General features: G+C 40.9%; 1 protein-coding gene across 2 annotated transcripts in view; it reads left to right on the top strand.

The window, feature by feature from the left end:
- Positions 1 to 1,446: 1,446 nt before the first annotated feature.
- LOC306976197 (serine/threonine-protein kinase DCLK1-like) overlaps positions 1,447 to 14,309 on the top strand; it is a 37,196-nt gene continuing 24,333 nt past the window's right edge. For both annotated transcript variants that reach the window (XM_079574087.1, XM_079574088.1), the window contains exons 1-3: positions 1,447 to 1,475; positions 3,538 to 3,917; positions 6,801 to 7,141. In XM_079574087.1, the coding sequence (XP_079430213.1) occupies positions 3,557 to 3,917; positions 6,801 to 7,141 (702 nt within the window). In that variant the 5' untranslated portion in view covers positions 1,447 to 1,475; positions 3,538 to 3,556. The remainder of the gene's footprint in view (positions 1,476 to 3,537; positions 3,918 to 6,800; positions 7,142 to 14,309) is intronic.

Raw genomic sequence — 14,309 nt, 5'->3', positions numbered from 1 at the left:
GAGGTGTTACACTGTTTTTAGATTTGGGTAAAGCCAAACTGGAGAAAATGCGCTCCGTTAAGTGCACATTTACGCTAATTTGGGCCGGGCTGGTCAGAGTCCAGGGCTGTTTTTCAGTCCCAGTCCCAGTTAATCCCTGATGCATTCAATCTTCACCAAGATCCTGCATTGATGATGGGAGAGCGTGACCACTGAGTAAAGTACTGAGTAACTGAGCAAAAAGGTCTGATTAATTTTCAATGACGCCATGAATTGTGTGAAACAAAATATAAAATCATGAGAAAATCGTAATATTTCCAAATAAAACTCCAAAAAAATGCAGAATATACATAAAAACTAAATCATTGTAATCATCTACAAACATTAACCTCTTACCACCCGCCAAAACCAAATGCATTCTCTCCTCTTTGCCATTGTCGTCACTTTTTATTTCCCTTATGTGTTTTTGTTACTTTTTTGATGCATTTTTGTCTCATTGTTTGCTGGATTTTGACTTTTTTTTTGCTGGATTTTTATTTTATTTTATTTTTTCATTTTTTGCTGGATTTTGTCATTTCTTTGCTGGATTTTTAAAATGTTTTTGCTGGATTATTATTATTATTTTTTTCATTTTAAGATGGATTTTGTCATTTTTTGCTGGATTTTTGTCACTTTTTTGCTGGATTTTTGTCACTTTTTTGCTGGATTTTTGACATTTCTTTGCTGGATTTTTGTCTTTTTTTTGCTGGATTTTTTTTTTTTTTTTGCTGGATTTTGTCATTTCTTTGCTGGATTTTTAAAATGTTTTTGCTGGATTATTATTATTATTATTTTCATTTTAAGATGGATTTTTGTCTTTTTTTGTTGGATTTTAGTCATTTTTTGCTGGATTTTTTTCATTTTTTGCTGGATTTTATTTATTTTTTTTGCTGGATTTTGTCATTTCTTTGCTGGATTTTTGACATTTTTGTCAATTTACATCCTCATTTTCTTCTCGTTTTTTTGTCGCCATTTTGAAGAAGCTTTTAGATTTAGAGAATTTGGAGAAAACATGTTCAGGTGGGAGTTAAGAGGTTAAATATTTACTCACAGTGGAAAAAAGTAACAATTATTTTCCTCAATTAAAAGTACAAATACTTCACTATAATTTTACTCAAGTAAAAAGTACTCTCGGTCTGTGCTCTCCTCCTGCATCCACAACCGAATCCGCAGACCCGCGCGCGCGCTCAATCGATCACCGGCTCGTGCACGCGCGGCCTCGTGGTACGTCCGTCCGTGCGCGTGCCGCCGTAAATCCCCGCAGTGTGCTGAAAAAAGGACTGAGAGAGACAGAGAGAGACCGCTCCACACACCGCCGCAGCCCTGCCTCCCTCTCCGCCCGCTCCTCCCTCTCTCCTCCGCGGCGTCACCTCCACCGCAGCCCGCCGGCCAACAAAGGGGCTCCGTCCGCAGATAAATGATTCAGAGGCACCGGGTCCGCGCCGCATACGTGAAAGGTAAAGGAGAGCCCGCGCCGGGGCGTTAATAGCCCTTTGTTCCGCTGCTTTCTGTCCCCGCTGTGGCAGAGTTTTTTTGTGTGTGTCAGGATTAGAAAATGCTGCAAAGCCTGGATGTTACAAACTGCAGGTGGATGATATTTTTCATAAGCTGCGAGGATGCACAGAGGAGGGAGGAAAATGGGTGTGACACTAAAGCTGCTCCACACTGTGACCGGAGGAGAACCGTCCGTCATCGTTACATCTTAAAGCGCAATATATTTCACTTTTTCGTGCTTTTTTTTGCTTCGTTCATGCGTGTTTGGGCAATCTCGTATGCTTCTCAAGAGCTAAAGCCCATCAGCATCACCTGAACTTGTCGTTTCGGCGCTCAGATTGCCTCCACTACGGGTCCTGTCGGAGACTGGGTTAAAGGAACAGGCCACCGTTTTTCCATTCGGAGATATGTTCTTACCTGAGCTTAGACGAGTTGTACCTGTCTGGTCTTTGTGCCGTTTGGAGCTATAGGAATACATTAGGAGAGGCTAAATGCTAGCAACATCTTTGGTCGTTTTGCGTGACTGAGCGCACACACAAAGACCAGACGGGTACAACTCGTCTAAGCTCAGGTAAGAACATATCTCAGTATGGAAAAACGGTGGCCTGTTCCTTTAAAATGTTTTCTCTTCATTTTTATTGTGGCTTTTTTGTTGTTTTTTCAGTTACCTTTTTGTCTCCTGTCTTGTCATTTTTTTGTTGCTTCATCATCACCTTTTTTGTCGCCTTTCTGTTGCTTTTTTCGTGTAGCTTTTTTGTCACTCGTTAGATATTGCACCGCCGTATCACATATCGCAAGGTACTTTAATTTCGTGCAGCCCTAGTTCTCTCATCAAAACCAGACCTGGAGTTGTGTTCCGAGCCACTCGCGCACCTTTGAGTAATCTTTGAATGTTCCCCTGTGGCTATTCTCGGCGCCGCACCTACCAATGGCCGCCGGCTGCTCTGTTTACTGCAGTACCTCAATATAGCCGCTAGTCTCCCATTGGAATGCATTGGACTTTAGCCACATGAAGTGCGAGCTACACAAATACAGAAATCCAGCAAAAAAAAAGACACAAATCCAGCAAAAAAATGACAAAAATCCAGCAAAAAATGACAAAAATCCAGCAAAAAAAAAAAGACATTGGACATTATATTTGCCATTATATTTACCTGAACTTTTAATTGTCATATTTATTGCTCTGTTTTTTGCCTTAATGTTTGGTGCAGCCCTGTGAGGCGACTTCTGTTGTGATATTGGGCTATACAAAACCATTAAACTTGAAACTTGAAACTTGAAACAAACAAAAAAGACAAAAGTCCAGCAAAAAATGACAAAAATCCAGCAAAAAGATGACAAAAATCCAGCAAAAAAAGACAAAAATCCAGCAAAAAAATGACAAAAATCTAGAAAAAAAAAGACAAAAATCCAGCAAAAAAATGACACAAATCTAGAAAAAAAAAAGACAAAAATCCAGCAAAAAAACTGACCAAAATCCAGCAAAAAAAAAAGACAAAAAAGTGACAATAATCCAACAAAAAATGACAAAAACACATAAGGGGAATAAAAAGTGACGACAATGGCAAAGAGGAGAGAATGCATTTGGTTTTGGCGGGTGGTAAGAGGTTAAGGGGGAAACGATTTGGAGAAAAATGTAAACTTTCTCTAATTATTCAAAAACTACTTTGACAAACACTGAATTATTGATACAGTTTTCTACTAAATAAAGATACAAAGACATGGAGAGGAGGAAAGTAGTTTAACAGCCCATAAATACATAAATATAGGGGAATGCTAACACAATGCTTCACGTTAGCATCGCGCTAATGCTAATGGCTAGCTACAACTGCCGTTTTTTCACTTCTACTGAACAATCTGCTGTGAATAAACATCCATATGGACCCGATTTAGACTTGACTTTATTTGTATGTGATTAATGAGTTTATATTCCACCAGAAAATGGCTAAAAGTGTTTCCCCTGTGCGAAGCCACGCCCCCTTCTATGTCGCGACGCCGTCTGAATCCACGCTGTGTGTCTCTCAGGTCGTGACGGGACAGAGTCATGGAGCTGGAGCACTTCGACGAGCGGGACAAGGCCCTGAGGAACACCCGGCGCGGCTCCCGGGGGAACGGCCTGCCCAGCCCCACGCACAGCGCCCACTGCAGCCTGTACCGCACCCGCACCCTGCAGGCGCTCAGCTCGGAGAAGAAGGCCAAGAAGATCCGCTTCTACCGGAACGGCGACCGCTACTTCAGGGGCATCGTGTACGCCATCTCCCAGGAGCGCTTCCGCTCGCTGGAGGCGCTGCTGGCCGACCTCACCCGCTGCCTGTCCGACAACGTCAACCTCCCGCAGGGGGTGAGGACCATCTACTCCATCGATGGGAGCGCCAAGATCAGCAGCATGGAGCAGTTTGAGGAGGGTGAGTGTGTTATTCCAAAAAACTGTCTCTGTTTGGGCCGGAAATGTATTAAAGCATCAGTGTTAGACTGTTTGCATGTATCTTACACTGGTTAGCTAGAAGGTCCCGAGTTCGATTCCCATCTGGACGGGGCCTTTCTGTGTGGAGTTTGCATGTTCTCCCCGTGTCTGGGTTTCCCCTACCACAAAAAACATGTACAATAGGCCAAGATGAATGAGAATAAGAGTGTGTGTGAGATAAACCTGAGATTTTGATGGTCAGACAAAGTAACCCCCTGTATGGACATGACAGTGTGATCGGCCTGCTGTCCTTCTTGGAGTGATGGTTGACTCGGGTCAGGAGCTCAGTGTCTCCATGTTGGCCCGAGAGAGAATGGGCAGACTCTGGCTATGTTCTTTAGAAGATAAAAACCTTTCTTAATACATTTCAGTTTTGTCCCGGTTAGGGCTGTCACGGTATGAAAATTTTACCTCACGGTTTTTGTGACCAAAATGATCACGGTTTTCGGTATTATCGCAGTATTTTTTTTCAAATGTGTGTTAATATGTTCAGAAAGCATTGATAGTCCTACACAAACTGAAATAGTTTCAAAAAGGTTTAACAGTGCTTATTACATTTTAAAAAAATACAGACAAAGCCTTTTCAATCAAAGTAAAGGAACTTTAACGATGTGTTGTTGATCGTTTCGAGGGTATTACGTGGACTATTTATAGCGTCAGAAACGAAGATAAAGCGTCTATATAAACTGTTGTTGTCCTTCCAGTGAGCTTTCGCTTTGCAGATTTGGGAAAATGCCATCATTATTAAATTCATAATACTGCGGCGAGAGTGAATCTATTGCAATCTGCCACCGGGAGCCCCGTAACGCATTGTGCCATTGTGCGGAGGTATCCGGACATGGCTTATGCTGGCGGTGGCGCTGCAGCCGCACTATGGGGCGACTCGTTACATTCTCCCTCAACCCAAAGTCCCACATCAGCATTTCAGCTAAAACGCTAACATTAGCTTACTGCTATAGAGCTGTGGGAGACGGTCACGCAGGTGAGTCAAGAGGTTCGAAGTATTGCTGCTTTAGAGACACTTTTTCCTGCATGCTCCGCAAACTGAACTCTGAAAGCTGATAGATCCTGCGCGCTGTTGTGTCGGACATGATTCCAGCTTCGAGAAAGTTTTGTTTTGGTTGTAGCGACAGAGGCGCCTGCGGCGACTTCAGCAGAGGAGACGGCGGCTCATGAGGCTCATTTTGCCTATACCGCGGGCGCCGTAATCCACCGCGGTAAAATATTTTTTCAAAAACAAGACGGTAATTATTATTGTCAACATTTTTACCAGGGTTTACCGCTACACCGGTAACCGTGACATCCCTAGTCCCGGTTAAGCTGGAGAAAGTTTTCTGCCATCCAGGATTTGATATAAAAAATGCAGTTAAAAAGTGCATCTATTGGCCTGGTGTCTTCAGGAGACATGGAGATGGATAACTGTGTATCATCATCAGCATAATGGGGAAAGTTGCTTCCATGTCTCCTGATGACACCACCAAGAGGGAGCATATACAGGTTAAAAAGGACTGGGCCTAAAATCAAACCCTGGGGCACACCACATGTAATTTTGTGGCACCGTTTTGGGAAGGGAGTCAAGCATGATGTCACTGCATGATGAGTAGTTTCTCTCACAGCCTGAATCTAGGTTCACGCATAGTGTTCTAGACCAGTGTTTCCCAACCGGGGGTACGGGGACTTGAGCACTTAGCAGGGGGTACTTGGAATTAATTCAGATAAGAAAAGAAGGTGAAACTGAATAGAATTTCAATATGAATTTCAAATGAAAGTTAGTTCCTCTTAACCTCTTAACTCCCACCTGAACGGATCCCATTTTCTCCAGTTTGGCTTTACCATAATCAAAAAGCTTATTGGGAAAAAACACCAAAACAGCCACAAAAAAAGAGAAGAAAACATGGATGTAAACGCAGTAAAAATGTGACAAAAATTCAACAAAAATGTGACAAAAATGTGACAAAAATTCAACAAAAATGTGACAAAAATGTGACAAAAATTCAACAAAAATTAACAAAAATGTGACAAAAATGTGACAAAAATGTGACAAAAATGTGACAAAAATTCAACAAAAATTCAACAAAAATTCAACAACAATTCAACAAAAATGTGACAAAAATGTGACAAAAATTCAACAAAAATTCAACAAAAATTCAACAAAAATGTGACAAAAATGTGACAAAAATTCAACAAAAATTCAACAAAAATTCAACAAAAATTCAACAAAAATTCAACAAAAATTCAACAAAAATTCAACAAAAATGTGACAAAAATTCAACAAAAATGTGACAAAAATTCAACAAAAATGTGACAAAATATTAACAAAAATGTGACAAAAATGTGACAAAAATGTGACAAAAATGTGACAAAAATTCAACAAAAATTCAACAAAAATTCAACAAAAATTCAACAAAAATGTGACAAAAATGTGACAAAAATGTGACAAAAATTCAACAAAAATTCAACAAAAATGTGACAAAAATGTGACAAAAATGTGACAAAAATTCAACAAAAATTCAACAAAAATTCAACAAAAATGTGACAAAAAAAAAAAAATACATACAAAAGATGATTCAACACAGCAACAATGCAAAGAAAAAGATCAGTTTTGTGGGTCTTAGCTTTCAAATGAGGTGTCACACAGGCCTATATAGTAGCCAAAGAGGACAGAATGCATTTGGTTTAGGCGGGTGGTACGAGGTTAATTATGTTTTTCAGTAAATGGTTTGATTTTGAGAGTATTTTAGCTTAATTCTGAACACAACACACTGTTAAATACTGTATAATATTAATTTAGTTGGTCACCGATGTCTACTCGGTGTGTCTCCAGGCGAGAGCTACGTGTGCGCCTCCGTCGAGCCCTACAAGAAGCTGGAGTACACTAAGAACGTGAACCCGAACTGGGCGGTGGGCGCGGCGAAGGTCATGCCCCCCCGGGAGACGTCCTTCTCCGCCGCCCCCGCGGGCGTGTCCAAGGACGGCGGCCGGGACTTCATCCGGCCCAAGCTGGTGACCATCGTGCGCAGCGGAGTGAAGCCGCGGAAGGCCGTGAGGATCCTGCTCAACAAGAAGACGGCTCACTGCTTCGACCAGGTCATGACGGACATCACGGACGCCATCAAGCTGGACACGGGCGCGGTCAAGAGGCTCTACACGGTGGAGGGGAAGATGGTACGTGATTTAAGCATGATTTAGAGGCGTATGTGGACATGTATCAACACAATATTAAGATTAAGATTGTTTAGTTTAGTTTATATTAATGTAACCTAAAGCCTGTCATACACACGAGGATGTTTAGTGTCTGAAAGTCCTTGGATCCGTGTTTGTTGTTTTCCCTTTAGTTTATTACTCATTGAGGCCGCACTGTTTTTGGGGATTTAGCTGCAGAGCGCCAACAATCCAGACCATTTTCATGATATTTGTAGCACCACAGCGTGTTCTATGTTATAGTTATGGACATATGCTGTGGCTCGTTTGAAAGGTGAGACTCTAAGCTCTCCGTAGGTGAAAACAGTTTAATTCCGGAGAAATCTAAGCTAAACAGAGGCTAGTTTTGATCAAAATCACAGGTTTTTTTCTAGAAACGGAGATAATGCGTCTTTTATGAAACACTCTCCTTTCTGATTTGTTCCTCTCTCCTCTCTGGACCTGTGTTGATTTCGTCGACTAAAATATTTAGTCTTAATTTTAGTCAAAGTGATATTTTTCACGACTAAAATTGGACTAAAACTAAATTAAAAGTTTTTCATGGGGCTAAAACTATGACTATAATGTCCAGATATTTTCGTCGACTAAAATAAGACTAGATAAAAATTAAAAGAAGAAAGTAAAATCATCCAAACTTCTATTATCAGTCTGAAAGAGCCTCATATCATTTAAATTCTCTGCCAAAGGATCAGCTCTGAGCTTTGTCCATGTGGAGCAGCTCCATGAAGCAGAGGAACAAGATTAAACATGATTATAATGAATATTATCAATGCAAAGTCGACTAAGTTAGTCTTAAATTTAGTCGACTAAATTTACTTGCAATTTTAGTCGACTAAAACTAAAACTAGACTTAAATTGAACTACATTTTCATCAAAAGACTAAAACTAAAACTAAATAAAAATATGTTGTCAAAATTAACACTGCTCTGGACGGACACTAACGTTATTGAAGAAGCAAATGCTTAAATGTCTCCGTTTCAAGTAAATTTTTAACGACAACATTGTTGACACGTTTTGAATCACAGCGTGTTCTCGATCGCTTTCTGTCGCGTGTGCATTTAAACAGCCTGGTTCTCAGATTGAAGACTTTAACAGGATGTTTCTCAGTCGTCCTTGGACCGATTTTGACCATTTGACCTTGGGAAGCCGCTCTGCTTTGTCAAATGTGCTCCAGAGAGCGAGAGAGAAGTGTCGGCTTTACAGCTTACAGACTAAAAAAGAAAAGAAAAGAAATGCAATCTATTATAGAAAACGCTATCTCCATGGCCGCCGCCTGGGCGCCGCCATGTTTATTTCCCATACCGACTTTGAAGCTAAGCAGGGAAGTGCCTGGTTAAAACTGGGATGGGAGACCGTTTGGGAACACCAGGAAGCCTGGCGACAGTACTGAGTGTGTGCGTGGTTGGTGGTGTTGCTGTCCGAGGACAACCCGCTGTCACAAAAACGCGAGTGCACGAGATCTGACTGCCGTGCGTGTGCGCGCATCCAAACAGGCCGCTGTGTGTGTGCGCGCGTGTGTGTGTGTTCGTGCGTGTGTGTATGTATGTGTGCGCGCGCATCCAAACAGGGCGATGTGTGCGTGTGTGTGCGTGTGTGTATGTGTGTGCGTGTGCGTGCGTGCCCAAAACCTGCTCAAACACGAGCCTCTAATCACACGCGCTGCTCCGACTGATTTATCCTCCGTGTGAGTAAAAGCGAAAATGAAACCGCTTAACGAGCGCATGGCCTGCACTGCGTAGTTTTTTTTCTTTTTCTTTTTTCTTTGCTGCTGTACCATTTGTTTTCTATTTTGCTTTCACCTATTGTGAGCCCAGAGGTACATTTTATTCTAAAGCAGCTTTGAACGCATTGCCACTTTTATTGTAAGGTTATGAATACTGTCTAACAACAATCATTAGGCTATTTCAGTTCAAAACCTACTCATTATTTTTTTGATTGTACACTACCGTGATGCACCAAACCACGGGTCCTGCACCGTGAACCAACCCGTTAGAGCTGAACCCCTAATATTTATCCATAATTATTCCACTGTCTCTTGAATCCTGTTCCCTGAGTTTAGCGAAAATATTGTCGTAGTTTATAAGAAAGGAGCGCGGGTGCATCAAACACTCCAATTGCAGTTTGTTTGAAATTGTTTTTTGCCTTCATTCTTTTACTCATTTGTAGTGGCCATAGTTTTTGGAATGGGTTGGGAACCACTGGTCTACAGCTGAACTGTGTGACGGGTTGGACATTTCTTTGTAATCACTCATAATCTCAGAATATCAAATGTGGAGACTAGCGAGGCCCGGCCGAAGGCCGGGTCTCAGCTAGTAATATATAGAAAATGTCCAGATCGTGACGTTTCACAAGTTTTTGATCGTCAATTATTTCACTTCTGTTCATCACAGAGCTCCCAAAATCACGCATAAGGTGTATTACAGTGTCTAGTTTTGTAATTGAAGAAAAACAAAAAACGTTTTTACATTTTTGGCCCTCAATGTGTTAATAGATAGAGTTGATCATTGATATGCAAGACCTTGTTTGCAAGAAGAGAAAAGACTTTATTGATCTTACGATGGAAAAAAAAAAATAGCATTTACTTTTTCTACTCAAAGCAACAAAGAAAGTTTTTTGATATCGATTAATATTGGATATCGACAGATACTCAAACCCCAGTATCGGTGTCAGAAGCAAAAAAGCTGGATCGGTGCATCTCTAGTTGGCGCAACCTTTTCAGGGCCGATTTCAATCAGATCTCGCGACTATCCGGTTAAACTGTTCAAGATTCAAGGTTCCTGTTTAGACATATAAAATACTGAGTAAAAACAAGAAACAAACAATATACAGGAGCAGTGGTTTCGCTCGAGATAATTTCTCTCCTTCATTTTGAAGGACAGGGTTGAAAAAAATCCGTCATGAGCAATTTTTATCCTTCATGAATTAATCTCTCATAAGCGTTTTTCTTTTTTTTTTTAAATAAATGTATATATACAGTTGGGAAAAAAAGTATTTGGCCAAAATCCAATAGAATGTCTATGTGAAACTGACCAAATACTTTTTTTCCCCACTGTATGTAGGCTGCATATTATTTATGTTAGTAAAAATGTGAGATTGCAGGATAAATGGAGCTAAACTAAACCTGATCTGAACAGTCATGGTACATTTTGCAACAGAAATGTGTATTTTTGCATTTTTTCCATATTCAGTTCAGTTCAGTTCAAGTTTTTTATTCAGCCATGGTGTTATTACAGACACAATAATAACAACAACAGCAAAAGCAAAATATTCAATGCTGAATAGGAGCATGAGGAAGACATTGTCTTATAAATTTCATGCCCCTTTTTTTTTCTCCAAAATCTGAGCTGGCTCTGAATAGATGGCTCACCGGTTTTTGATGTGTTTTAGCCTATATCAAGGTACAAATAATACTTTACATCTAAATCAATGACTGTTTCAAATTCAACATTGGTTCTTATGTTTCGTTGCCTTCGTATTTTCCAAGTACTTTTTTTTTATACATTTGATTGAATTGAGTGATTGTGTTACATGATTTTTGAACAATGTCCAAAGAATTCCATAAACTGATCCCTTTTACATATTAACGGAATGTATGGGACGGTGGGTGAACGGGACAATGTTTACCAGTTCACATCACTGCACTACTTGCCGCCCGCCCTGCACACGGGGGGGAAGAGAGAGAGGGGGGGGGGGGGGGGAATAGATGAGCTCGTCCTGAGCGCTCCAGATGGGAAGGATATTATTAGCCTTTAACTGCATTTGCATCGTGGTTTTCTTCCCCGTGTTGTTGTTAGGAAAGTTAGCTAGCAAGGCAGTGATACAACTTGTAAGAGCTCATCCAAGACAAGACGCGGTGTGAAACTTTAGAGAGAGAGAGAGAGACCCGATTGAAAAACATGAAAAACAGCAGAACTGTGTTTTTATTTTTCGTTACGGCTTGATTTTCAATCCTTCAAAATGACGGACGGTCTTTGAAATTTTCCGTCAAAGTAAAAAATATTCCGTAAATGATGGAGAATTTTCGGTTAATGTAACCTCTGTTAACAGGAGCAATCTGTCTACAGTCTTCAAGGGATAAAACACCACATTGACAGGGGTCTGAAAAAGAGAGCGAGGTTCGGGTTCCAACCCAACACCCTCCTTATTCGGGATTGAGATTGCTGCAGGTACAAAACTGCTTTGTAGTCCTCTTGGATGCTACAGCGTCGACCCGAGCGATGAAGAAAAACCTCTCCATGCAGACGATGAGGACCGTCCTGGAGAATAGACTCAACCTTCTGATTAAAGCTCTGACAGACTGGGCTGGGACTGACCCACCAGCTGGAGAGACTTTAGCCTCTCAGGGACAAACCCCCACACCAGGCCACTATAGAGGAGGACATGACAGGCTCAATAAAAGCTTGGTACGACAGCATAGTAGTGGCAATGTTGGGATTTACATTCAGGAACTATTGACAGTAACTCCAGAGTACCAGTGTTACCGTGATGATCCTCTCCTCTGAGCCACTGGCGCCCAAATGTTGTCAGTACTTTCTTTTACAAAGTACGTTTAAGTGATAGCTCTCAAACACGAGCGCACTCCAAACATCCCTGAGTGCTTCCGACGCAAGTGCGAGCCTCATTACATTAGTATCTTTATGGACCACAGCACAAGAGCAGCCGGAAATGTGTGTGTCGGGCCCAATTCAACAACTCGCCCTTGTTGGTTTGCAGACCGAGCCCAGAACCGATTCTAACCACCTCTTCACCCAGACCCTTTTGCTTTACTCTTTACTTTCTTCTTCCTCTGATGTCCTTTTACTCCCAGACAGGCTTTTGCACAAACCTCCTTCTTTCTAGAGAAAAAGCCGACTCCGTGGCTGCTCTGAGAGGCCGACTCGCCCCCAAAGCCCTGGTGACTTGTTTTCATGGGGGAATATTTGCTAAATGTATTACAGAAGTAGGTTTCTAGGACTCGTTCACCAGTTCCTGCTCCATTGGTTATTATTAGTATCTTGTAATGGTCACAACAGGCGAGCGGCTCACTCTGTGTATTTGTTTCCATTTTAGCCAACTCTGATTATGCGCACGTCTTCACATTTAGAATGAACAGAACATTCACTTACACTCGCAAACAAACTCGTCTTGAAAGAATTAGCTGTTCTCTTCACCGTCTTGTGTGGGAGACTTCTCTGGATGAGATGAAAACTCTCGAATCACTGGCAGGCGATTGCGGCTTGATGGGACGTGCTTTAGGACCCGTATTCTCAAAATGAGGCAGAGGTCGCCAAGATTGCTTGATGGAGGGATGATTTTCTTCATTGTCTAAAGACCAATGGCCACACCCCTAATTGTAGCCCGATTGTAGCACCACTTTCAACGAATGCCAGTGTTGTTTGACTGAATTGTGTGTTCTGTTTAAGCGTTTTAAACATCACGGAATTGACTGTATTTCTTCACATTTTTGAGTACTTTAAAGGAATAGGCCACCGTTTTTACATACTGAGATATGTACTTACCTTAGCTTTGACGAGTTCTTTAGGACCTGTCTGATCGGATAAAAGGGGGAACTATATTGTAAGGCGTAATAATACCAGGAGTAGTTTGGCATCCGCACAGTAAAGTGAAGATTACTGCACAGTAAAGTGAAGATTACTGCACAGTAAAGTGAAGATTACTGCGTGGATTTCGAATTACTCCTGGTATTATTACGCCTTACAATATAGTCCCCCCTTTTATCCGCTTAGAAAATCCACATTGTTTAATTTTGTGTAATTATACTTTGTAGTGGAACACTTCACGTAACCATATTTAAATAGGGAAAACGTGGAAGAGCTTGGTAGCTTCTATCTTGACCTGTTTTGGAGCTATAGTGGAGAGGAGGCTAAATGCTAACGCCGTAAGAACATATCTCAGTATGTAAAAACGGTGGCCTATTCCTTTAACAGACCTTTGAAATCTGACTTGTGTAAAGTAGGGTTGGGAACGCGTTCATTTCGATGAATCAAAATCAATGAATCGTATTTCTCCCGTTTCCCCCCCGGGCCGGAACCTTTTTATTTGCTTGTTTCTGGAATGCCCGTATATCTGACGCACATCCGCCCACAACAGCCGTTGGGGACTCAGTTTTGATGGGACTTCCTGTCCTGATGGGACGATAGACGCTGTACTGCTGTGTGCAAGTTGTGCAAAAAAGAGTTCTCCTTCCACCGTAGTTACTCAAGTCTAAAATACCATCTCAATGTTGATGCTAATGTTAGCACTAGCCTCAAGCAAACGCTCCAGCTACGCCCACTCTGAGCCACAATAACCCTAACCCTGGTCAGGATAAGAAATGATACTTTGATTTCTGTTTACAGTCATTGTTAAACACTTAAAGGTGCTGTTTTATGGCCCTTTTGCTTTGCTTATGTTTTACTTTTATATATAAATGTGGCATTTTTTTTTACTGTTTAATTTACTCTACAAGTTACAGGAGTGATCAGAGTTCCTAAAACACTCGAAAACTAAATAGCCATAAATGCACTTTGCCTCTGTTACTTGAATAACTAAACAGATTAACAATAATAAATACATTAGTTGTTGAACTCATGTTTCATCTAATTATTGAATAATTTAGGTGCAAAAAATTGTTGGTTTTGGTTTTCGATTAAAATGCGATTAATTGCGCTTAATTAATTACAGACCTGTAATTAACGTGATTAAACAATTTTATGGTTCTATGCTTGAGGGGCCAATTTTGGGAAAAAAATACACTGAATTTTTTTCAATATGGTGGTGAAATGCGGAGGCAAAAAAATCAGATACATAAATTCAGTGTATAAAAAACACCTTGATGATAAAAACACACATTAACCTTCATACTCTTGCACCAACCTCTCCACTTTTGTAGCTAAACTTATCAATATGCAGAACATATATCTAAAAAACAAGATCTAAAACAAACATTAAAGCTAAGATATCAGAAAATAAAACCATAAATTAAACCTGGCTCAATCCATTGTTTAGATTTCATCCCTGACAATATAAACTTCCACAGCAAAAGTTTCACATTGACGTCTCTAAATCCTGCAGCGTCTCTGCCTGAGGTGGTTTCCTTCCGTTCCCCACAGAGGCCAGGACACATCTGCTCAGTGGATTATTATTTATTCAG

This window comes from Gobius niger (assembly GCF_951799975.1).
Source record: "Gobius niger genome assembly, chromosome: 1".
NCBI lineage: Eukaryota > Metazoa > Chordata > Actinopteri > Gobiiformes > Gobiidae > Gobius > Gobius niger.
This window is presented reverse-complemented; position numbering and strand designations above follow the sequence as displayed.